This window comes from Barbatula barbatula (genome assembly GCF_947034865.1).
Source record: "Barbatula barbatula genome assembly, chromosome: 2".
NCBI lineage: Eukaryota > Metazoa > Chordata > Actinopteri > Cypriniformes > Nemacheilidae > Barbatula > Barbatula barbatula.
Window position 1 is genome coordinate 761679 of NC_136767.1, and position 25282 is coordinate 786960.

At 40.2% G+C, this 25282-nt stretch overlaps 1 protein-coding gene across 4 annotated transcripts in view; it reads right to left on the bottom strand.

Annotated features, from left to right (window-relative positions):
• The window catches only part of mcc (MCC regulator of WNT signaling pathway), a 45249-nt gene that overhangs the window by 8889 nt on the left and 11078 nt on the right, over positions 1-25282 (bottom strand). For 3 of the 4 annotated variants that reach the window (XM_079474526.1, XM_079474527.1, XM_079474528.1), the window contains 11 exons: positions 15768-15881; positions 11507-11649; positions 8649-8797; positions 7279-7442; positions 6525-6731; positions 4807-4953; positions 4512-4601; positions 3832-3980; positions 3615-3755; positions 2579-2679; positions 1047-1230 (listed from right to left, as the gene is read on the bottom strand). In XM_079474526.1, coding sequence (XP_079330652.1) covers positions 1047-1230; positions 2579-2679; positions 3615-3755; positions 3832-3980; positions 4512-4601; positions 4807-4953; positions 6525-6731; positions 7279-7442; positions 8649-8797; positions 11507-11649; positions 15768-15881 — 1589 coding nt within the window. Of the gene's footprint in view, positions 1-1046; positions 1231-2578; positions 2680-3614; positions 3756-3831; positions 3981-4511; positions 4602-4806; positions 4954-6524; positions 6732-7278; positions 7443-8648; positions 8798-11506; positions 11650-15767; positions 15882-19327; positions 19494-25282 lie in introns of those variants that run through there. The other variant, XM_079474529.1, reaches the window with a different exon arrangement.

Here is a 25282-nt window from a genome sequence, read left to right on the forward strand (position 1 = left end):
AAAAATAATTTTACCTAAACAAATACCTATAAATCGTCATTTAACAGATTTTGATATGGTCTCTTAATGTTTTCAGCGGATGGACTGTGTACTGCATTGAGATCACAGTTTCTGTGTTCAAGTCATAAAGGTTGTCATGATTTATACAACAATCCAATGATAACATGATTACTACAACCTCAAATTCATTTATTTTCCATTTAAATGAATGAAACTCTCGAGCTCTGATAAATGACATCAGCAGATCGAGACGGAGGCCCCGCTGTCACATACAATAAACCCCTGAACACTCTTTTGTTTGCGTGCGTGTCTGTTTATCTCATTTCTGCATTCATATTTGAATAAGCAATGATAAAATACACTTTCAATACATATCCTATATCGATCTGATTAAGTCATCTTGCTGACAACAGACACACGATGGTTATTCACCTTCATGTTGTAAAACATGAATCTCATTCACTGGTAAAACACAAGAGATGTTTGGGAGATGATCTATCCCTTTAAGCACTGCTCAAATTGAGGGGGACAGGGGGGATCCGGGACCACCCATAAGGCATTAGGGACTCCCGATCTGAGTTAAAAAAGAAAACTTACGGGGGTCCCACAGGTAAAAATATTTTATAAAAAATCGAACATTTGTGCAGATAAGATAAGATAAATACATGATTTACTATTAAGATTTTTGATCCCACCCAAGAAAATCCATTCCATGGTGAGGGCCCCCAATTCAAACATTGCCATTAAGACACTTGAAGTAATGAAGCTCAATGGGTTTGTGGGTGAGATCGTGGACTTCAGCATCTCAAGGCTGGATTGAGAGTGACAGGCAGGTGATTGCACAGATATGAAAAGCTCTGATGTAAGAGCGCTGTGAGGAGGCTGTGGGTTGTCACGGGCAACCGCTGGACCAGAATACCAAGCAGCATTCACATCACAGTGTCACACACACAAGCCTCGTTCACAAATGTCCAAGGTATAGTCCATCAGCGAGATGTACAGTAGATATAAACACATAACACATAAATGTATATGAAGACGGACACCTGGTGTGGCTGTTGGACGACAGACTCTCCCACGGCTGAACGCTACATCCAGCCACCGCAAACCCAGCGCCGCAGCTGCCGTCCAGTCTGATCAGCAGGTCTTTGGCTGCGTTTTCTGCCGTCTTTCTGCCTTCGTGAGCTTTCTTCAGGATCTGTGTGATGCTCTCCTCACCCGCCTGCTCTCCTGACATCACAAACAAAACAAACATCATTTATCAACAATAACTGTGGCGCCATCGGGGTCAGAGGGAATCGTCCCAAAACATTACCATGGTGTTATTGACTATGGCAAGTTCTTAAGTGAACCCAAAAGCCTTTCACAGTTTTGACAAGAGAGAGATAGTGTGTGTGTGTGTGTGTGTGAGGAAGAGTGTGTGTGTGAGAGGAAGAGTGTGTGTGTGTGTGTGAGGAAGAGTGTGTGTGTGTGAGGAAGAGTGTGTGTGTGTGAGGAAGAGTGTGTGTGTGTGTGTGTAAGGAAGAGTGTGTGTGTGTGAGGAAGAGCGTGTGTGTGTGAGGAAGAGCTTGTGTGTGTGTGTGAGGAGGAGAGGGAGAGTGTGTGTTTGTGTGTGTGTGAGGAAGAGTGTGTGTGTGTGAGAAAGAATGTGTGTGTGAGAGGAAGAGTGTGTGTGTGTGTGTGTGTGTGTGTGAGGAAGAGTGTCTGTGTGTGTGTGTGTGTGTGTGTGTGTGAGGAAGAGTGTGTGTGTGTGTGTGTGTGTGAGGAAGAGTGTGTGTGTGTGTGTGTGTGTGAGGAAGAGAGTGTGTGTGTGTGTGTGTGTGTGTGTGTAAGGAAGAGCGTGTGTGTGTGTGTGTGAGGAAGAGTGTGTGTGTGTGTGTGTGTGTGTATGAGGAAGAGAGTGTGTGTGTGTGTGTGTGTGTAAGGAAGAGCGTGTGTGTGTGTGTGAGGAAGAGTGTGTGTGTGTGTGAGGAAGAGTGTGTGTGTGTGTGTGTGTGAGGAAGAGTGTGTGTGTGTGAGGAAGAGTGTGTGTGTGTGTGTGTGTGTGTGTGTGTGTGTGTGTGTGAGGAAGAGTGTGTGTGTGTGTGTGTGTGTGTGTGTATGAGGAAGAGAGTGTGTGTGTGTGTGTGTGTGTAAGGAAGAGCGTGTGTGTGTGTGTGTGTGTGAGGAAGAGTGTGTGTGTGTGTGAGGAAGAGTGTGTGTGTGTGTGTGTGTGTGTGTGTGAGGAAGAGTGTGTGTGTGTGAGGAAGAGTGTGTGTGTGTGTGTGTGTGTGTGTGTGTGTGTGTGTGTGTGTGTGTGTGTGTGAGGAAGAGTGTGTGTGTGTGTGTGTGTGTGTGGAAGAGTGTGTGTGTGTGTGTGTGTGTGTGAGGAAGAGTGTGTGTGTGTGCGCGCGTGTGTGTGAGGAAGAGTGTGTGTGTGAGTGAGGAAGAGCGCAATTAAAAGAGAGAAAGAGAGAGAGAAGCTGTTTGATTGAAGATTTTAATTGTTTCACTATATGAATATTAATGAAAGCACTGAATACCATTAATATAAATGACAACCTTTATGAACGTGTGTGTGTGTGTGTGTGTGTCATACCGACAGCACTGACTCCAGCAGCTCTGAACTGACCCAGGACCAGTCCCTGTTCACTCTCCGCCAGCGCCAGGAGAAGCTCATAGGCCTCAATACACTGTTCACTGCGAACACACACACACTCAGAATGATGCTCAGATCATGAGATCTGCTCTGTGATCTCTTACAACTACACACATCACATTGCGATGATAACAGTGTTGGTTTGTGCACGCATGTGTGTGTGTGTGTGTGTGTGTGTGTGTTTAATCGTTGATTTTTATGCATTTGGCGCCGTCTGTGTCTTATGAGTGTTTGACCGGCCCATGTAGCACCATCCTGCCCCCCCCCCCCGCATCCACACAGCGCGATGACATCACAGTCTCACGGGATGAAATTCAATCAAAGCCTCCACATTCTGACCCATACAGATGGTCTGATCTGACGCACCATCAGAGAATCAGCCAATCAGATTCAAGCGTTTCTGCATTTTATCACCAGCAACGAAATCTCTCATTACATGAGAAGAGAAAACAACATCCACACGGTTCACATCTGATGTACGTTACGTCACCCGACTACGTTTCATTTGCAACACAGCAGACTAGACCATCTGACCAATAAGATCATAGTAGGCTGACAGAAAGGAGGGGATTAGACCGATGAATCGGCAAATGAATCATTTGAGAGTCAGTCAAGAAGTGACTCCATAAACCAAAGTATGACCTTAAAAATTGACAAAATAGTCACTCTTTAAAACACAATTTCAATGAACACAAATGAACTCTAGAAGTGTGCATATGCATGTTTGAGAGAGGTTTTGTGTCATGATATGAAATCAGAATCGTGTGGAGGTCACCACTGCTCTCATCTTTTATCAAATAATGACGCTGTGGGATTAACCGAGAGACAGACTTCACTCCTCACTTGTATTCAGCACACAGCCCGTATGTAAATATGATCGTGTTAGGAATCAGAAAAGTAATAAAATGATGCTCTCTGAGGTCACAACATCATTGAAGGTCACATCCGTCAGCGCCGATGTCTTGTGCGTGTGTACCTGTACTGCAGTGCCAGACGGAGCGCTGTGGCATTAGACTCATATTTGCCCACCAGCATACTCATCCTCTCGGCATTACTCTTACACTCCTCCAGCGTGATGGTCAACAGATCATTCTGAGACTTCAAGTGCTCGATGCGACTGAGAGACAGAAGAGTTGGCGTCACATAAAGTGCGACATGTCTTCATACATCTAGAGAGACGTGTGACGTCTAACCTGTTGAGTCGTTCCGTCTCCACCTCAAACTCTCTGATCTTGCTCTCAGATATGGCCGAGCCGTGCGAGTACAGCGTCTGGAAGATCTCTTGAATATTAGAGCAGTCCTGGAGAGAATGAGCCAGATGTTCAGCTACATTACTGGACACCTGCAAGTGCACAACACAACATCATTTTAATACAGTAAATACAGAATGACATAAGTTATCTGATGTTTTAACTGTATGCAGACTGCAGTTATATACTATAAATCATTTCAGTCTCAGGTGGGCTTTAATAAGGATAAAAACTACTATAATCCCTTCAAGCATGGTTATTTTAGTTTACTAAAATCCCCCCTTAATTATTATTATTTAGAAAATTATTGGAAAAACTTTTGGAGGCAACATTTAAACATTTTTTTTACTTTAAGGCACTTAAATTATATTGTACCATGGTCCGATTGAATACTGGATTCTGATTGGCTGGAGATGTGCATTAAAACGGTTTAATGCACAAGTAATTCCAGTCAGTTTGATCCAATGATATATGTCAAAAACTAAACAGCACGTAATATGGAGATACAATGTTTCAGAAGGACAACAGCGATTTGCATAACACTTTCAGTAAAGTGAATATAAGATAATACAAGAAACAAAAAAAATCTCTCTTCTCGATCATAAACTATTTCACTCTCTCACCCCAATACTGCTGATCTCAGAGCCCAGGACGGATCTCTCGACTGATGATGACTCTGATCGTGTCTTAGACAGCTTTACTCGCTCTGCCACCTGCACACAAACACATTGACATGATTATCAGACGCCTTCAACAACATCTTCTCTAGATAATTACACGTCGTCTATCCATAAAGGCTTTTCACATCCCCCTTAAAAGTGTATAAATAAAAGCATCTGTTAGTAATAATTGAACAAAAAGGCCATATAATCTTATATTGATAAACGTGGATGGATAAAGGATGAGAGCAATGGTTACCTTGGCAACAGGTATGTCATTACTGCTGCTGCTGGTGCTGAGTTCTCCTGTGCTGGGGTTCACAGGTCGACCCGCCGGCGTCAGGCGGCCAGGACTGGATGGACCGCCTGGCTGTATGCTCTGGAGACGCGACTGTAGCTCACGAACCTTCAGGGACAGAGCAGAGAAAAACATTGGTGTGAGAAATAAGACAGAGATCTAAAGTTTGTATAAATGAGCTGCGAGAGAAAGAGAGAGAGAGAGAGAGAGAGAGAGAGAGAGAGAGATGTTAGCCATTTTCCTGCCATATGAAAGGCTGCCAAAGGACAAAGGAAGGACTACATCACAAACACTGTGTCCAGCCCAAAACCACCTCACACACACGAATGCACACACACACACACACAAACACAGATGTTTTGTTTTTACCTTTAATACTTAATTACATAAAACCTTTTGTACTTTTAGGCGTTTTTGTGCATTTTCAGCATTGCCATAAGGTTATGAAAACATTATGAACGTTTTGAATGTTCCACTAAAGTGTAGAATATTGATTTTATACCAATGTTAATAAATGTTTAAGAACATCAACGCAGATTTATAATGTTAATAAAACAATCTTTACATTACTGGAACTACCGTAGTAACAATTTAGCGTGAACTTTCAGAAGCCCAAGTTCTGAGAACTTTCCCTGTTAGCTGGAATATTCTTTCACCGTTCCAAAAACAAACGTACACTTCAACACTGAACAGTGTTCTTTTCTATGAAGCTAATGCTGAATACTCTGGCATTTTCACATTTTGAACATCAAACAGACACAGTAATCTGATCACGAGTCTGAGAAAATAGCGAGTAATGCATCGCACCAATTAGCCCATCACCGGACAGATTTCATTAGGACTAATGGGACGTAGGTCCTGCCGTCTGTCATGAATCTGACCCTGATGTTTCAGTAAAACCCTTTGACCTTTTTCACTCTATGCATCTCTGCAGTAATCACATCAACCCTCTAACCGGCTTCAGTCGGCCGGATTGGATTACCGGCTGCATCTAAAAAGCAGCAGTCCGATCGATCCGAGAGGATTTCTCCTCTTTCCTGCGCGGGGCGGCGTGTCGAGGACACTGGCGGTCTTAATTTAAGCTCAGTAAATAGATCCATCACGAGAGGCCTGACATCCGTGCGCGGAGGAAACGCAGCTATATTTAAAGCAGCTCGCCGCAGTCGTTTGAGCCGCCGAGACCATGATTACTGGCTTGGCTTTGTGGCGAGGGCGCGTTTGATTGGCTACCGCAGGTCAGCTGCTGCTTCTGTGTGTGTGTGATGCTTTAATGGTCAATGTGATCCATCTAAATAAAGAGAGAAACCGCAAGCACACTCGCTGGCTCGCTGCTGCCCATTACACCCCAGTAGAACTGAATCAGCGCTCTTTAAATATTGATATTTTCTCTCGTTGTTAAGAGCTGAGGGGTCACGGCAGGAAGGGATGATGGATGCTCGAGTTCAACCTACATCTACACATTAATCCACAAACTGTGGTGTGCAGGTGTGCAATTCATCAAAGTCACTGCCAAGATGTTAGGATGTTGTGGGTGGTTGCCGTGGCGTTGTTATGCAACAAAAGCGGTTCTGGGTGGTTGCATATTGGCCGAGGGTAAAAGGTCTCTTTTAGATATTCTGGGGCCCTGATGGATAAACATTTTCCACGCACATATTGAGATGTATAAAAGATTAAGTCACCCGTCTGCGCAGACGGTCTCGCTCCTCTCTGATGGCGTTCATGGTGGCTTTGGTTCGGTTCAGATCTTCTTCTTTACTGCACAGCATCGCCGTCAAACTCTCGTTTTCCTCCCGGAGTCCAGCAAGCTCTTTCTCCCAGCGCAGACGCTCCTCACACAGACTGGGATAGAAATCCCGTCCCAGAGCTCCCTCGATCTCCTCCACCGTCTACACACACAGACAGACACAAAAACACTTGCAGGTTAATGAACGTAATTTACACAACTCTGCAGGAGTCTGTATATATAACAGCAGAAAGACTTTCATGAAGTGCGAAGTGCAAGAGAAGATGCGTCACAAACGCCGGAGAGAGGAAAACTGCTGGATAAACTCACAGTAAACGCAGACGCTTGACGCCTGACAGTGAGTCAGCAGAGAAAAAGATGGAGACTGTACACCCTGCTTTAAATTATGCATAACTCCAGCATGAAGTGGGTGGGTATGAAATAACTATCAATTACTATTTGTGAGAAGTAACTAGTAACTAAAAGTAATTACTTTTTTAAAGTAACGTGCCAAACAATGGGTATAAATATGAAATGTAGAGTTTCGCAGATAACCCGTCAAGCCTGACAGAGACAAAAAGTGACATTTAGTGAAAGGCCTCTGCAGGAAAATACTGAAATGACAGAAAGAGCCCTGAGCATATCCAGTCCAACTGATGCACACGTAACACAGACAGACAAATCAGACTTTTTTTAGGGTTTTTTTCTACCTTTATGGCCAGGTCACAGTGTTCGCTGGCGGTCGTGAGCTGTTCGATGTGTCTGTCCACCTCAGCCACAGACAGACTGCATGTGCTCTTCTTACGCCCGCACAAGACGCTCTCCAACCCAGTGAGAACCCGCTGGAGCTCTGAGTTCAGATCACTGCAGTTATCTATAAGAGAAGATGATGCAGAACAATTCATCCTGTGTCCTTGAACTTCGTTATTGGCCTTTTCTAAACATGACATTTTATTTCATCTGGAATGTACTGGATGATGAAAGGGGGGATTCCACTGCAGAGGGGTTTAAAGTCCCAGTGAAATTAAAAATTACAATTTCAATTTTTTTCATGAAATATTGCAGCGTTTATTGTAAATAGTTTGTCAATGTGGGTCATTCTCATAACCTTCAGTAAAAATCTAAAAATGCATTACCAGCCTCTAGTGACAATCCATCTCAAATTATGTAATTTAGAGGGCTTGGGCGGAGCATCCGTTAACTCCTCCCCTTCTACTGTCAGTCTGCGCCCAGTTCCATTTAAAAAAAAAACGATTGATTTTACACATACGGTCAATTTACGGTCTATTTTTCTCATTTAAAATTCCATTTCCCTCGGAAATGCATCAAAATACAGAAGTAAAAACGATCACAACTCTCAGTACAAAGTTCAGTCAGGATTGTGCGGATTGACAACCAGGCTTATTTGAATCAGTACAATCTGGCATCATAAATGAATTATTGATTTCTATAAGCACTCTGTAGATATTGCATTGATGTATATACATTATTAACAAGAGGAAAACTCTCGTTTCATTCAATACATTTACATACAAAACTCATCATTTATATGGCATACTTTTAAAGTAAATGCAAATGTCGATTTTCGTGGTTGGCAAACACAACTGGTCACATAATATATGGACAACCAATAGCATTCAGCATCAAATCTGGTAAAGCATGTGTTCACTCGGCATATCTGAAAATATCTCCTTTATATTAAACAAATCACAAAAAAATTATCTTTTGAGTCAACAAACCGGTCGCTTTCTTTAGGTCTGTGTTTGGTTATAAGATAACAATTTATTAAATTTTTACTTTATTTTAAATGGTATGAAATTAAATTAATTGCGGAGGTCTACCGGAAGGTAAGTTCGGGCCAAATAACATTTATGTTGTTGACAATAAAACCGTCTATGACTCTGAATAAAAGTTGTAATATGTTTTCTGTATCTATTTTTAAAAGTGTCTCCCTTCAAAGTTGTGAGTGATGCATGCTGGGAAGGTTGAAATATACCAGACACACAGCACATGACTGCATGAGAGAGAATAAAACAACATTTAAAACATTTGAATGAAAACGATGTTGTGTTTGTCTCACCCATGTCGGCTGTCACCAGGGTGGACTGGTTTTCAGGCAGTGAGATGGACGCCTGGTCAGGGTCCTGATCGATGCTCCGCTCATCCTCATTAACCTCCTGTTGACTCTGACTGAGCTCAGAGCGGATTTCAGAAAGTTCATCTTCTTCCCTGAAAGACAAACAAACAGACAATGTCACGAACTAAAACAATAACCGTAAGACTTTAATGTCATTGAGTTACACCAAACACAGCATAACATTGAGTAAATCACATTTCGAGAGACAATTCAGCCAAAAATGAAATTCTGAATGTGAAAAATGAAGATTCTGTCATCATTTACACACCCTTGAGTTGTTACAAATGAGTTTTTCTCTTGAACACAGAGAAAGATATTTGGACGAATGTTTATAACCAAACGGTTCTCGATCACCATTGACTTCCAATCGTGGATGTACCGTAACTCAAGCTCACGATGTGATTCAAGATACTGTTCTCACCATTTAATTTAAGAAATGCCCTTTTATTATTTCTCAAATGCTGCAAATTTCTATGTCAAATAATAAAACCAAACGGCAATTTTAACAAATCAAGACATTTCAGCATATCCGCGTTTTTCAAGTTTGCAAGTTAACACAGCGACCCCTCCTGTTCAAAACATGCATTGCGACATCTCAACCGACTTGAATCGTCACATATTATATTGATATTTTCAACCGGCTCACGGTGAATCGCTCGATCCCTAACTGCCATAGTAGGAAAGATGACAATGGTTGTCAAAAGTGCCCCAGAACTGTTTGCTTTCCAACATTCTTCAAAATATCTTCTTTTGTGTGCAACAGAACAAAGCAATTTATCCACCTATGGTAGTGAATGGTGACCAAGAACTGGTTACAAGCATTCTTCTGAATTTATGCAGATATGGATCAACTGGATTGATGATTTTCATTTTTGTGTGAGCTGCTCCTTTAAGTGGAAGAAATCAAATAGCACAAGTGTAGTGTAGGGTGTAGAATGTTTAATATCACATTTACTGTGGCATAAAACACCGGTTGGCTAAACTGCAGCACACTAAAGCACAGGGACCAACATGACATCCGGCATATTCTAATCTCTCTAATGAGGATGCAAACGTTTGGACCTGCCGCCTACACGTGATGAAACAACAGCACTGGAGCTCATTAACATGCACACGCGTGCACAGCTGGTGAACTCCGCAGACGCACCGCCGCCAGCTCAAAGCAAAACAGACACCTGAATACACTCTCTCATCACAACACACAACATTAATGAGCCGCACAGAGAATCCAGTTCATTCCAGATATCTTCCGGATCATCCGGAGCTCTCAAGCACACACTAATGTCAGAATGTGTTTCAAGACTCATGACAAGATGAGCAGCGATACAGGAACATTCAACTGGATTTTTGTCAGAATGTCTTAATGTGGTTATTAATAAAAGCTCTGTCTACCTATAGAAACAAGAGCTGCGAGATTGAAATAAAGCAAATGTGCATATTCAAATATTAAGTTAGTTTTCAGTCAAAACTGAAAGATTTGAATACTTCAACATACAGGTGCATCTCAAAAATGGAATATCACGAACAAATTATTTTTCTTTTTTCCAAAGTCAACTTTCTCATTGTATAGAATATAGATTCATTGTATAAAGTGAAACAAGTTTTTTGTTTTACTTCTGATGGCTAGAGCGTTTAAATTTAAAATCCTGTTTCCCGATAGATTCTTTTTTTAAGTTTGCTTGGAATTAAATTACAAATTACGTTACATATACAAAATATCTTGTTCATGATATAAAAGGTTTTTGAGATGCATCTGTAGTTGTCTACAAAGTGAAAGTTTAGGTGGATGCAGTGACTGGAAACAGAATGTGAAACACGTATTTTAGTTATATGTTTGTTTTTTTAAATGCATTTTAATATAGTTTACATGAATATTGCATTACTTAGGAAGTTACTGCATATCACATTATATCGTGTAAACCTCAATCTATTGGAATCAAATGTAAGGTTGTATTTCAGTTAAGATGCTGTACTAGGCAGCTGCCTACATATAATTTCTATCTTTTATGCATCGATGAAGAAAACTCCACTATGTGTATGCATGAGGCAATTATGTTGATTGAAAATCTCCATCCCACTTGAAATTCACTCCCGGGACTCCAGTGTCCACTATTTCCACCTCTGAATTGTTTGCAACATCACCAGGTTTACATTAACAATGTCTCGGTCAGGTGGTGCAGAGCTGCGATTGAAGGCTAAAACTCTCCCAGGGGTCTGCAGCAGACGAGACCACCGCAGACGCTGAGACCCAGACTGACCTCAGACAGCTGCGCTCGCTGCATGTGCGTGTGGTCCACAAACAACTGTTGTGTAAATGTATGTGCAAATGTTTGTGTTAGCATGTGTATGCATATACACTTTGCTGGTGTTCCTGCCAGGCAGGAGAAATAAAAACTGAATCAAATGAGAGCGTCACTGTTGAAACACATGAAGCGTAAGTGTAAAAGTTATTGCACATTTAGTTGAAAATTTTGCCAAAATACATACAACCTCACGTTGTGTCAATCACATTTACACACTGCCTTCGGTATTTTCCTCCACAATAAAAAAATGTGGAGCGGATTTGATTTTCTGCGTTTTCCGCATCCGTAGCAAAAGCATTTTGATTACTTTTACTCTGTCAATGAAGAAAATCAAGGGATGAAAGGAGAGATAAGGAGAGCGGCAGAGCAAATGAAATGTTCCACCCAACGGATTCATTCATACGCATCAGACTCAGTGTGCAAGGTTTCTGTGCATGACGGATGTTTAGGATAACAGATAACCCGTGGCCAGGACCAGACCGTGTGTGTGTTAAGCACCTGATGGTGGTCCCCTGCAGCAGGTCGATCTTTTTGTTGAGTTCTGCGATGATGCTGTGCAGCTCTGTGATTCGCTCCTCGTAGCGTAGAGTCGTCCTCTCCTGCACATCCTCGTGGTCCTGCAGCAGATGCGACTGCTCACACTGCGCACACACACACACAGCATGACAGAAATTAATAATGCAAAGTAACACTCCGGAAAACGTGAGATAAGGTGAGATAAACATACAAACAACACATGCTGTGCACAGACACACACGCACACAGCGTGAGCGATACAACTCTCACAGAAAATCACACACACTGTCCTACTGAACACATCACACTAGAAGTGTAAGAAATCTCTGAAGATTTATAGGGAAAACAAACACAAGCATTCATTCATTCACCTGCACCCTCAGACAAAACTCTCACAATCCACCATTAACATGAAAACAGAGATTCGTAATGGCCTAAAATCTATCCAGTTCAATCGTTTCTAGATTTGAAGAGTTCGTTTGCAAAAACTCTGTTATAAAACATTTTCAATAATCATGATTTTAGGAAGTAATAATTACAAGAAAAAAGATAACTGATGACAACATCTTAAAAATTCGAAAATCTTTTTTAAAACGGTTTGTAAATAAACTCTTCATTTACAGGAAACATTTTAGCATAAGAAATTTGTACAAAAACATGCATGATAGAACAATTTATAGCACTAAAAGATATTTGTAATATGTTTATGTCATGTTAAAGTTGTTTTATAAAGTTACTTTAAACATTAAAAACTCTTAAGTGTATTGAATGGTTATGCTAATGGTAACATTATGAATATGTGTGTTTAAACTGAAATGTCCGCATGATAATTATATCATTATATTATAAGGAATATCATTCCATTATAAGGAATATCTTAAGGCTTTTACGTACCTGAACGACGACCAGGGGAAAACAAGTATTATCATTTTTTTTATTTATCGCCGATATCAAACATCAGCAAGATATCAGAACAGTTATATGTTCTCAGTCTGCGCTGCCTTGGACAGAGATGTTTCCTTAATAACGGACTTCTAACAGCGAATGTGGCTTCCCCCGGTCGTTGTTTAGGTATGTTAAGTCGTTTTAGAAATTAAACCGGGAACTGGAACCTCGAGCTCCGACAACATCGGAAGTTCGTCACTATGCTTGTGCACAGAGTCCATACAGTAAAATAGATCAGACAGATCTTTTTTTCGTTTACTAAAAACAACAACAATGAATGTGTTAACAGCTCTCAAGAATAAACATGAAAAGTCAGCACGTGAGAAATTAACAAAGAATAGGACAAAGACAAAAGAGTAAGGGCAGAACCCCAGCAGCCTGACAGAACGAACAAACGGACAGATTTGACTTCAACGGGAAACCAGATCTCATCTTTCTCTAAGTGTGTGTGTGCGCATTCACTTCAGGAATGACCTTAAAGGAACGGCCGGTTTTTCTGGCAGCGTGAAAACAATCCCTCAGTCCAAATGAGGACAGACAATAGCCGTTAAACACACAAGAGCAACAATCACTGTACAGTGACTGTATTCATAAATCACAGACTGAATCTGAAACGATGCCGAACTCAAAACAGAAAGATAGACGTATAATTGTAACACACCTTCCTTCACCATCATGCTTTCAGCACAGATAACACAATCCCAGAATACACTGCAACATGCCAGATGAAGCGAGATAAATATACAGACGGGTCAATCTGTGTCCCTGGCTAATAATGTCTATGCTCATCATTTTCTGGAGTAAAATGTACATAAATAAAGACAAAATATGAAATGGCATGGATCAATGTGACTGTCAAGTCCACTATTTGATCAAATGATACTTTTTCCTAATTATTGGTTTCAATATAACGGTGGATTGTTTCATTTATACACAGAGAACAGTTGATCTGTAGCATTACATGACAACGTACCTGTAACTCAAGAAATATTACAAAATCTTAACCTCTAATATTTTTGTTGTATTTATACAGTATAGTTCTCTGTGTGTATTCAATGTAATCATTTTTTCTATGTAAAGCTGCTTTAAAACTGTGAAAAACAAACTTGAATTTAATAATATTTATCTTAAATTGAATAGTATAAAATATAGCTGTGCAATGGCTATAATTTTTTTATTTAATTATTATTTATTTATACATTTAATTTGATTAGATTTTGAATTGTATTTTATTTGAGAAACTGAATGACTCCGTACATATTAATAAAAGCCATGAAATATTTAGTTTTTTATCACTATTTATGTTGATCTTTCTTAAATAAAATATTCTATAAAATTGAATAATATAAAATATGGGTGTGCAATGACAATAAAATTTTATTTATATAATTATATAAATTATATAATTGCTTTTTATTTGATCTTTGAGCTGCTTAATTACTCAGTTCATACTAATAATGTAAAGCCATGTAATACCTTGCATGCGTTCTTTTAAAACGAATACTGAAAAAAAATATGAAAAACATATTTACCAAATCATTTCAAAGATTCGGTTTATTTGACGTGTAACGACAAAGGCTAAAAATCGAATGAAACGAACTGTTTTACACAACATTCTGACATGTATGGAACTGTCGATGTCTTTACAGGCAGCTGTCTACACAGACACACAGTAAGGCGCCTCACCTGATGTTAGACGAGACCTCGACAAAAACATTTAAGAAGTGAGACGGCAAATGTAAACATCAGCAGGACGACATATGTTCTCACTTTTCATTTTGAGTCTTTAATGAAATGGATGTGTTCTGAATAACCCTCGCACTGATTTTTTGGCTTGTGGTTGACGTTTATGGCTGCGTTTCAGCGCTAATTCACATTGGCAACAACACAAGCTTTGTTTCTGCTGAGAACTCAGAAGTGGCGCTTCAGGAGAGAACAACAACACAGAAGCATTCAACACACAGAGAATGAGTCCCCTTAATAGTGCGCAGTGAAACAGACTGGAGGTCAACGGTCAGAGCACCTTCATGCTCTCAGCAGTATGTCTCCGGGTTGAGTTCAAAGGTCAGCGCCCGAGGCAGTCTAAACCCTTAATGTTCAACGAGATTTAAGCGTTCCTTCATACCTACTCTATACATCAGCAGCTTTCTAACTAGTACACGTAATCCAGAGTGTTCATTGATCGGCGTCAACAGAGCGACGCCTCCGCTGACGGCTCAGACAGACTGACAGCGGATCCCACTGCTGGGAACCAACGCCATGGTCATTCTCTGCCTTCACCAGACATTCACTCACAGCAAGATGAACTGACGACAGATGGAGCCTGTCTCACTGTTGGGAGGAGATGAGACGAGGGTACTGTGCTGAAAGCCAACGTTAGACACATCCAGATGTGCTTTTCCTGCCTGGACTCAAGAAAAATGAGCTGTCAGAGTCACAATTACTGCGGTGCGTCGCAATAAACACTCGTGCAACCGATTACAAGCGGGACGGTGTCATTATTGTGTGTTTACAAGATACACTCGTGACGGTTGATGTGTTTTTGAGCATCTCGTAAAGTAACATGATAAATGGACAATCTGATATAACCTTCATGAAATATATCATCACCGTCGTTTGATTTGATTATAAATCATAATTGCTCGCACTTATATCTGTGTGTGGGTTTAATAAAAAGCACTCAAATACATTCGCGACTAAACCTTGTAAGCCCATTGGATCATCAAACTGTCAGTAAACATCTTAACGCACACATTATCTATGATTGTCATATTTAAAACACAAAACTGACGGTAATGGCAAACTTCAGGATCATCTAGGGGTTCCTGTGAAGGTGTTAACAACATCAGCGAGCAGATCAGTGACGACACCTGAATGAGTAATGAAATCTTGAGAACTGAGTCACTAATGACAGGAAAAGTGTTAGACGCTTCTTTAACACACGCACCCATGCACGCTCACACACTGACACACAGTCAGACGGTCTGATTTCACTGAAATCACAGCAGAATGACACGATCACCCATAATGCACCACTGGTGTGCAACAGCCACTAAGAAGTGTGTATTTGAGTGCATGTTTGAGCAAGTGTGCGTGCATGTGTGTGTGTGTGCAATCATTGGAGTGTGTGTATGTCCAAGTAGGTGCTTGTGCATTTGTTTGTAAATGTGTGTGTGCGTGCGTGCATACATTTGTGTGTTTTAGAGTACATGTGTATCTGTGTGTTAAAGTGTGTGGTTCACTGGGTGTCAGAGTGTTTGTGTTTGTGTTTAAGTGCATAAGTGTGTGTCTGTGAGACCTGTGCTTCAGCCAGTCTCTTCTCCAGCGCGTCTCTCTCTCTTGCGCTATGCAGCAGTCGCTGATTCAGTTCCACAACGTCACCCTTCAGAGACGCCAGAGCAGCCAGATGCAGCTACACAAACACACACAAACATCGATGCACAGTAAATAACAACACATCAAATGCACAAATATTCACTTTCACACAATAAACTCACCTGCAGCCAAACGTTTGACTGCAGGAAACATCTGATGATGAGCGAACAGATTGTACAATTACAAATTGTAAAAGCAGAACATGACTTGAATGATTTAAAAGCCTTTTTGACTAAAGTCATTTCAAAATAGTAGTTCTTCATAAGCTTGTGCTGACCGGACATCAGTTTCATCTTATCGACATCTACAGCTGAACACTTCAGTTACACCATGAGATCACACATCATTTCGATTCGCAAATTAAATCGATTTCACAGCGAAGAGAAAAAGAGTTTAAATTCTTTTTGACCAAAAGCCAAACCTGAATATAAATATGAATGCAGATCCTGAGAGTTTAAGAGAACCAGCCAAACACACTCAAATGTGTTTTCTATAGACAAAATGACTTTTATACTGTAATCCCCCCCGAACCAATCCATCACGCAAACCTTTCTGCATTTTTACACTTTCAAATAAACATCAATTAGTTTGATTTATAATCATTTTCCAAGTGGCGCAAGAGACTTTTATCATCATTTGGAGACACAAAATATACAAACCTGTACACACTTACTCAAACAAACACAAAAACTCTTTCAAGAAACACGATTTTCCCACACGAGTCGAATCTTGCACATCTCATGTTTAAGCGTTACAGTAAATGACTTTTATTTTATTACAGGAGAATTCATTTTCATGTCTGGATACTCGAAGGGGTTCAAGGTCAAATCATCTGTGTGAACCTCACATACACGCACGCACGCATGATAGTCCATGAGTTTGGTAATAAATAAAATAAATACAGAAAGACTCTCTCTGATAAATGTCTGACATCACAGTACATTAAAGAACAACAGAACGCTTGACTAGAACACAATAAATATTTCTCTCAGCTCTACAGAAGCGTTTTGAGAATCGGTGCTGGTGTGTCCCTTTCAATCCACAGCATCATGTCTGTGTGTACATACATACATAACACTTATAGCGGCCGTAAATGAATCACAGGGAGATCGTTCAATAACGCCTTATTGAATCTATTATGACTCACAGCACGAAATCTGCTGCTTCCAAAGGATCTCACACAACTTTCCGTCAAGTGTTCCGTATCAAACTCGAGTTTTAAAAGCCATCTGATGTCTTCTTAAAGGAGCTGTATGTAATAATCTTATTGTAAATTAAAACAATGCCTTATTGTGTTCGCAGACATTTAGGAAAAATGCTTCGTTCATGTGGTATTGGATGGTCCAAAAAACATTACTATGCATAGTAAGCATTACTATGATGTCTATGACGAGGCCTGGACGCTCTTGGATGTCATCAAAAATTTCTTCATTTGTGTTCGGAAGAAACTGGGAGGTTTTGAAATGTGAAGAATGTCATGTGGGCGAGTAAAAAAAATGCAAACATTTCGATTTCTGAGTGAACATTAAGATGCATTTTGTATGGATGTTGAGTGGTTGTGCTTGGAGTGTAAACTGAAGTTAAGCTTGGAGAAGAATTTAAGGAGGTTTGACAAAAAACAACACAAAACACGAGCAAAGCTTATAAAAGGCAAGAGCTAGGAGAATGACTGCTGTGGTCGAAACAACCAAAGAGAAGAAATCTCCATCTAATGTTTGCATTAGTTCCGGTAAGCTTTCTGGTTGAGAATAACACAATTAATTGATATCACCGAGCTCATCTGTGCTGTAGTGGTTAAACTGGAAAAGAGTCCAGTAAAGAGAAACGAGGAGACCGAGGTTAGATGTTATGAGGGGGACGGAGCTGTACATCCCTCCATGCTTTTAACCTAATTGTGACCGTGGAGGAGAGACATTGATGTACGCATCACTTCGCTCACATGAATGTTTCATCAGTGGATTGAGCGGAGATCACAAACACACACACTGCAGGTCACCTCAATAGCTCTTTCTCCATGTGTGTTCAGTTGTGTTGGTTATTTATTTTGCCTTGTTGTCAATTACTATCATAGACAGGGCTTCAGTCTCAATAATCTGATGAAAACTACACAAAACTAAAAACAGCACACTTCACTGCATTGCATTGCATTAGACACAGCACATGGGTTTGGCATTGTGAATGAGAATAAATGGGACAGACCCTCTGCTGACTCTGGATCTGAGCTCACACAGCCCAGCATTTCTCGTTTCTAATCCATTAACTTCACTTTCCATTTCATTAACTTTAAACCCCGATCATTAATGGAGTTAAATGCAGTCCTGAGACTCAATACTCAACTCGGCTCTTTACAAACACTGAAAACAAGCACAAGACTGCCAGTAATGATGATGACACACTCTCTCATCACAACATTAAAACAAGAAAAACAGTTTTCAATCCAGAAAAGATAACGGATTTATTGATCTCAGGTCAGAATGAATCTTGCCCATGCACTCTTAAAAATAAAGGTGCTATAGACGAACCTTTTTGGTTCCACAAAGAGCCATCCAGTCAAAGGTTCTCTAAAAAAACATCGTCACAAAGAACCTTTTGTGAAACAGAAATGTTCTTCAGATGTTAAAGGTTCTACAATATGATGCTAAGGTGTTGCTAAGGCGACATGAGTTGTTGCTATAGCATTGCCAAGGTGTTATGCGTGGTTGCTATGGTATTGCTAAGGGGTTGCTCACTATCCAATGTCAAAAAAGCCCACAAGATATTCTGCTTTAGATACTATGGTTCGGGTTACCCCCCTTTAGCCCAAAATAATGTAGTATACTGTAGTATTTCCTTTATGTATGATTACTATAATAAATACTGTTCATCTACTTATTTAATAATAATAATAATGATAATAATAAATCAAATTGATGCTTTAAACTGGAGAAGTAAAATGGTTTTCTGAAACAAATCGAAATGAATTTGAAGAAAATGGCAGTTTTTGGTTTGTTTAAATATTTGTGTTGTAAAACTAAATATTAAGTAAGAAATTGTGCTTCCAAAACACTGCAGTATACTTTAATAATAACTATAGTACGTTTCATACAGAATAAATGATCTATGATTAATAGTATGCAGTCATTTTTCAAAAAGGCAAAAATCTGATCACTAAAGATAAACAGCGTTGGATGAGTTCAATATTTATACTGTAGTTTGCGTTCCATCCTACAGTGATGCTTCTCTTAGCAAACAGCACTCGTTTGATAAAACACACCCAACTTTAGGAGTCTCAACCTGCCAATATGAATTGTTACATACAGATGACTAACAAGCAGTTTGGTAAGACGGAGATGTTGTGAGGTAAAATCACAAGCAGCACACACGCCACCAATTTACCCGACCGGTTGAAGACATCATATCAGAGGTGTCCGTGCAGTCCGACAGGAATGCTGGGAAACATTTCTGCCAAGCACACAAACAGACGCACACACTCCAGCTGCATACCTCTCCAGAGCCTCGCATTCTCCCGGTCGCCGCTTGCCAAGTGCCAGCACGCTCACCTCTGATTGGCACGCTGATAGGTCTCGTCTCTGCCGTGTTTGTTACCTCAACTAAACTCCTGATACACTCACATACTCTTCACATGTGAACCATGAAGGCTCTGGTCTTCAGCAGTGGCCTGCACACTGCACTTCCTTTACATGTTTACGTCGCCCTTTCCTTCCTGTCAGGATAGGGAGGGATCGTCTGTGTGCGTGTTTGTTGTTTTCTGCTGTCTTTAGTCGACACACTTGAGGTTAAACATTGCGGACTTGTTAAACCATAAGACAGAAAAGTCACAGATGAGATCTCTTTAACATTTCACTTATTTCTCTTAGACATCAATGAAGTTAAGTTGAGAGCAAATGGAAGCTGTCCGTCTCTGTCTCGGTTATTTCTCCTGTCTAATGTCACAAAAGAGATGTCAACAATGTCTCAAACTGAGCTCAGCTTAGAGACTTTCTTATCAAATGTACCCAATGGGCCATTACAACACAATGACAATAAGGTGAAATTGCCGTGAAAGACGAGCAGAACGCTACAGGACACACACACACACACGTTTAAGCAGAGAGACACCAAACTGTTAAACAGTGCAAAAGAACAATAGCAGATATTTTGAAGAATGTTGATTGTCAAACAACACTGTACTCCATTGACCTCCAATGTATGAACACAAAACCATTTCTAAAAAAATCTTCTCGTGTTCCACTGAAGAATGACTCGCATACAGGTTTGCAACAGCACCAGAGAGAATGAATGATGAGAGAACGGTGTGTGGGTTCATCTACAGTATTTCTGCATCACACACACACACGGTCTCACTGACAGACAGTCACAGTCTGAAGATTCTCATCAGGAAGCGGATCTCCACCCTGTACGTCTGGAGAACAGCTCAGGTCAGACGGAGGGAAGAAAAATACCTCACGGAAAACAAAAACTATATACACATCACACAGAAAAATACAGGAGTGATACAGACTGGAGTTGCATATCCAATTGAAACAAACTGCTTCAAGCTCTAAATCTAATTACATTTGCTTAACCATACCGTCATATAAATAAACAGAGTGAAAGGGAAATCTATCCAAAACGTATCGGGAACCGCAAAGACCTGGACCTCCTTCACACATCTGCTGGTTTTAGATCAGTTTGGTTACGCATTATATTTTTATTTGCACGAGCTTTGTGCCATTTAAACGCATCTAAAACGGTACACATATATGTTTTGTGTAGTTTAACACATTTCACAAAACCCAAACTACGGCATAATAAGTACATTTTTCTACAAGTATAACAAAGTTCCATATAAAATCAGTTTTGCAGTTGGTGCTTGAGACGGAACACGGCCTGCGAGAGAAACTGTGGCCAATCAGAGCAGACGTTACACTTACACATGACTGTAGGGCTTCCAAAACTCCATCCAAAACCAATTTTCACCTCAATGCAGTCACTCACACGGCTGACATAAAGAGGATTCTGTGCTCATATGAAGCACTGGTGCCGTGTAAACACTCGGTTTATTTTGACTGTGGGAGAAAAAGCACTCGAGGTGCTTTACAGTTTAATGATCTGTGAAAGGTGAATTATCTTTTAATACACACACACACTCGCTCACAGACCCTTAAAACACACAAAGCATGCTAAAATACACTTCTCTGGAGCACACTACACACAAAGAGCATACAGCTATAACACACATTTCTCTAGCGCAGGGGTTCTTAAACATTTTGGGGCAAGGGACCCCTTACAGCTATTCTTTTCCAAGGACCCCTCATAACCAAAACAGCGATTAAGTATATGCTTGCTACAATTTGTACTCTTGAATGCCATTGGGCTGTATTGCATTGCAATATTCACCCTAATTCACCACTTCAGACCGGTTTTATAGAACAGAAACACATCTCAATTGAAATCACATTAATACCACTTTTACTTGCAAATAGTGGGTAATCATTTATACCTTAAAGGTCGAAACAGTACGACGGCTGACAGAACAAGGCGAATAGCATGCAAGGGGACCAGCGGCGTATTAACATAGAAATAGTTCATTCTAAGGTAACAAAGACATAACGCTTCTTTGTGTAAGTTCTTTATACACTTCTGAAGGCAAAGCTATATGTGTTATATTGCATTTCTATCAATAGATCATTACACACTGGAACTTTATGTCATTTATCTTACAAGCTTTCATAAATCAACAGTAGCCAGGCTGGCACAAACCATTTATTCTCCCTCAATTTGTTCCAAACCTGTATGGGTTTCTTTCTTCTTGACTGTTGTCCTTTTATTTTTATCTCCTAACTTTAAACTAGTTTTTCTTCAAATTCCATTCCTGAAAATCATAGCGCTCCGCCGACTTCAGCCATAACATAAAGATACACACAAGGTATGAGCGACATAAGAAACGGCTTTGGAAAGGGCAGGAACCCAGCTTTCATTTGGTATTAAAACCTGTAATACAGTTTCCCCATGTGTTGGCCATGCTAAAACACACTTTTCTCTAGTGCACACTTAACAAAAAGCACATGCTATAACACACTAAAATACACTCTTTTCCAAAACACACACATCTAATGCACACTAAAACACATAACTTATTGTACACCAGTTGTGCAAACGGATTGCGTTTGATCCGTGATCCGTACGGCCTGCGCTCTACGGTTCAGAACGCATGTGACCTGCGGATTAACTTTAAGTTTATTCATCATTGAGGAAAAGATAGTTTCAGCTCGCATGCACTCTTGCTCTCTCCAGTTTTAGCGCTCTCTCTTTCTCTCTTCAGTATCTGGGCGAGTACAATATTGAAGCGCATTCTCGCGTATATCTTAACTTAAACTGCTGCGTAAGCAGCAATGTTGTGTTGAGTCAAAGCTCAATGCGCAACGTTATGTGAACGTACACTTGGAAAACAACGCACAGTATATTACATCTGTGCGCTAGCTCTTAAAGGGACAGCAGCAGCATAATAGACATCTCTGTTTGTAATGTTCATCAAGAAAAACAATCACTCACTTCAAGTTTTGACTGATAAACCTCTGTAGATATATTTGAAGAATATGAAGTGGTATTTTACATTTGAATTATTTTTCCAATTTCAGTACCTGATAACTACTGTTAGACCAACCTGAAACACATGAAACGCACTGATTATAATTCTTTTGTTTTGCTATATTCATTCGTGCATTTGCTAGTATTTGTATATTTATTCCTTTTAATTGTGACAGGGCCACTATTTGAATCTGCTTGAATCTTCTGGGCCAGTAGAAATAATCCTTATTGTTGAGCCCTGTGTAAGATATCAGGAACGGTCTCAAAATGTGAGATGATCTCATCAGAATAAGGCAAAGATGTGACCTGGCCACAAAACATCTTTAGAGCTCAGAGGAATTTGCTCTCCTGTTGTTTGCAATTGCTATTAGATGATTCATGATAATATTAAACCTTCTATCTACCTTTCGACTTTTATAATCTATATAATTTTTGACCTGTGTTCCTCTCTTTTATCTTTTAAATGTGTGCTTCTCTGAGATAACCACGGTGTGTGTGTGTGTGTGTGTGTGTGTGTGTGTGTATGTGCGTGCTTGTGTGTGTATAATGTGCTCTGTGCATGTGCAGTTGTGTTTTATGCATGTGGGTGTGTATGAACCCGTGTGCGTGTCTGTATTCTGTGTATTTTCACTCCAACAATGTTTTGCTTATAGTCAATTAGTTTCATGTACAGCTGTAAGAAGCGCTAAATAAACACACACTCATCTAGTGCTTACTAAAAAGCACACTTGTTTAGTGCAAAAGCAGTAACACACAGCAGTGTCCGGTTGAATGTTATAAATAGAGGAGATCTTGAGGTTGAGAGGAAACATAAAGAGAAAAGCCACAGAAAAACACACAGATGAAAAGACAAACCACAGAATCGCTCTATTAAATGAAACTAATACAATGAACACTAAATGAATCAAGTGCTGACTATACAGGGTGATTTCAGCTTGGATTGTTCACAGGTTTGGTTTATTTGCTCTACTTTTAAACGGCAATCCATTAACATTAGAAACTAATGAGTTCCATGTCGAGGTGCCCTATGGCAGCGCTCTTCAGATTAACCAGGCCCTTGACTTGCATCATTGCTTTAAATTGATATGAAATAAAAGCCGTTTCATATCAACACTGGCTCATTGTTCAGGCGTGCTGAAGCAGAGGTCTGAGAGCCGGTCTAACCCTCTTTCCTGTCCACTGAGTTTGTCTTGCCTACACAAGATCCATAAATCAAAGTGGCAGCTCGGCCACGCCGTCAAAACAGGACCCCCGTCTACTCATTTGTGGATGGAGCAACGCTGACGCCACGTTCACAATCTCCACTCACATCCATCAGAGAGCTTTATGACGAGCCATTCTTCTGATGACTGCATCAGTCCGCGAGGTTTCTGTCCGACCGTTTGTCAGTCTGATGGAGGATCGGCTCTCGAGATGCCGGTAAATCTGTGGACGTTGGTACACAGACAGAGAAGCTCAAAAGTTCTGTGTTGAGAAAGCGTCGCGTGGAAAGAGATCGCTCACATTCTGATGGTCAAGTAACGGAACATGAAAAGATTTACCTCATTTTTCACATCTTACAGGATAATGGAGACTCAAATCTACAGGGGACAAACAAGAACATTCATTCGGCTCGAGGGAAATTTGGTGGCACAATGGCACTTTCTCCCAGGTCCCATAACATTCGTAGTGAATCTAATGCTCACAAAAATCAAATTTTGCAAACATATTTTCATTTCTAATATTCTATTTCACAAAATGTTTTGATAATGAATGACTTGGACTTAATTTTGATGAAAAGAAACCAATAACTGATCAGAATTTGTTTCTGATCAAAAAATAAAAAGGCTTTAGTTTCAAAACAAGCTCGCTGATAGTGAACCGTGACTTCTTTTCCTGGACAACATGGGACCAAAGACCCTGGATTAAAGATTTGAGTTTGCGGTTTCACCTCTAGTCTCAACATTGTTGAATCCCGCTCTAGGATTTGACCTAACAACCACACAAAGATTGTTAAAAAGGTTCGGGCAGAAATCCTCTGATCTTAAAAGCTCACTGCAGCTAAGAGAGCTGAATGCCGGAGCTAAATCAACGTAAGGGGGCAGAGGAGAGATAAAAATAGACAGCGGCCCTGTGCTTATCAAACAACACTTGTACTTTTGGCCGTCTGCCTGCAGGGAGGAAAGACACTGTGTGTTAGATAAAGACAAGCCTGTCTTCTGTCTCATGACCAGAGGAGGACACAAGCCGTTTAGCGTGAGAACTGTGAATCCTGTCACCTAATGCACAAAGACATCAGAACCTGTGTATAGCACAACATTTTAGTTTAGTTTAAGTGACAAAATACACCAGTGTACCTTAATATTTACTATACTGGTTGAATATACTCTATTAAATAGTAGTATACTGCAGTATATGACAGTAATTGTTACACGTACACCTGTGGTATGCTTCATTTTTCACATTCACAGTTTAATGCACAGCCTTGCAAAGTATACGTCCTTCGACACATGCGACATTCGGGTTTTGAGGCATTACGACATATTGCAATACCTCTCCGGGCCTACAGGGGTCATGTTGTCTTATACAATCTTGAATCGATGATCTCAGGACAGTTTCCACCTGGTGGTTAAACTAATTCCTGCAAGAAGTGGAATGCGTGTACTTTGTACCTGAGGTAACAATTCCGCTTAAGTGCGCATACTATTCTGATAACAAAGTTTCTGTCACATTTACTGTACGTTGTTCCTCGCGTAGGGGTAAAAAAGTACCATACTTCAGACTTTACTGTGTTAATGTGTACTAAAGTGTACTGATAAACTGCTGTAAATTCTGACGTATAATCTAATGTTTACTATAGAAAATTGTAGTATTCTGTAGTAAATTATA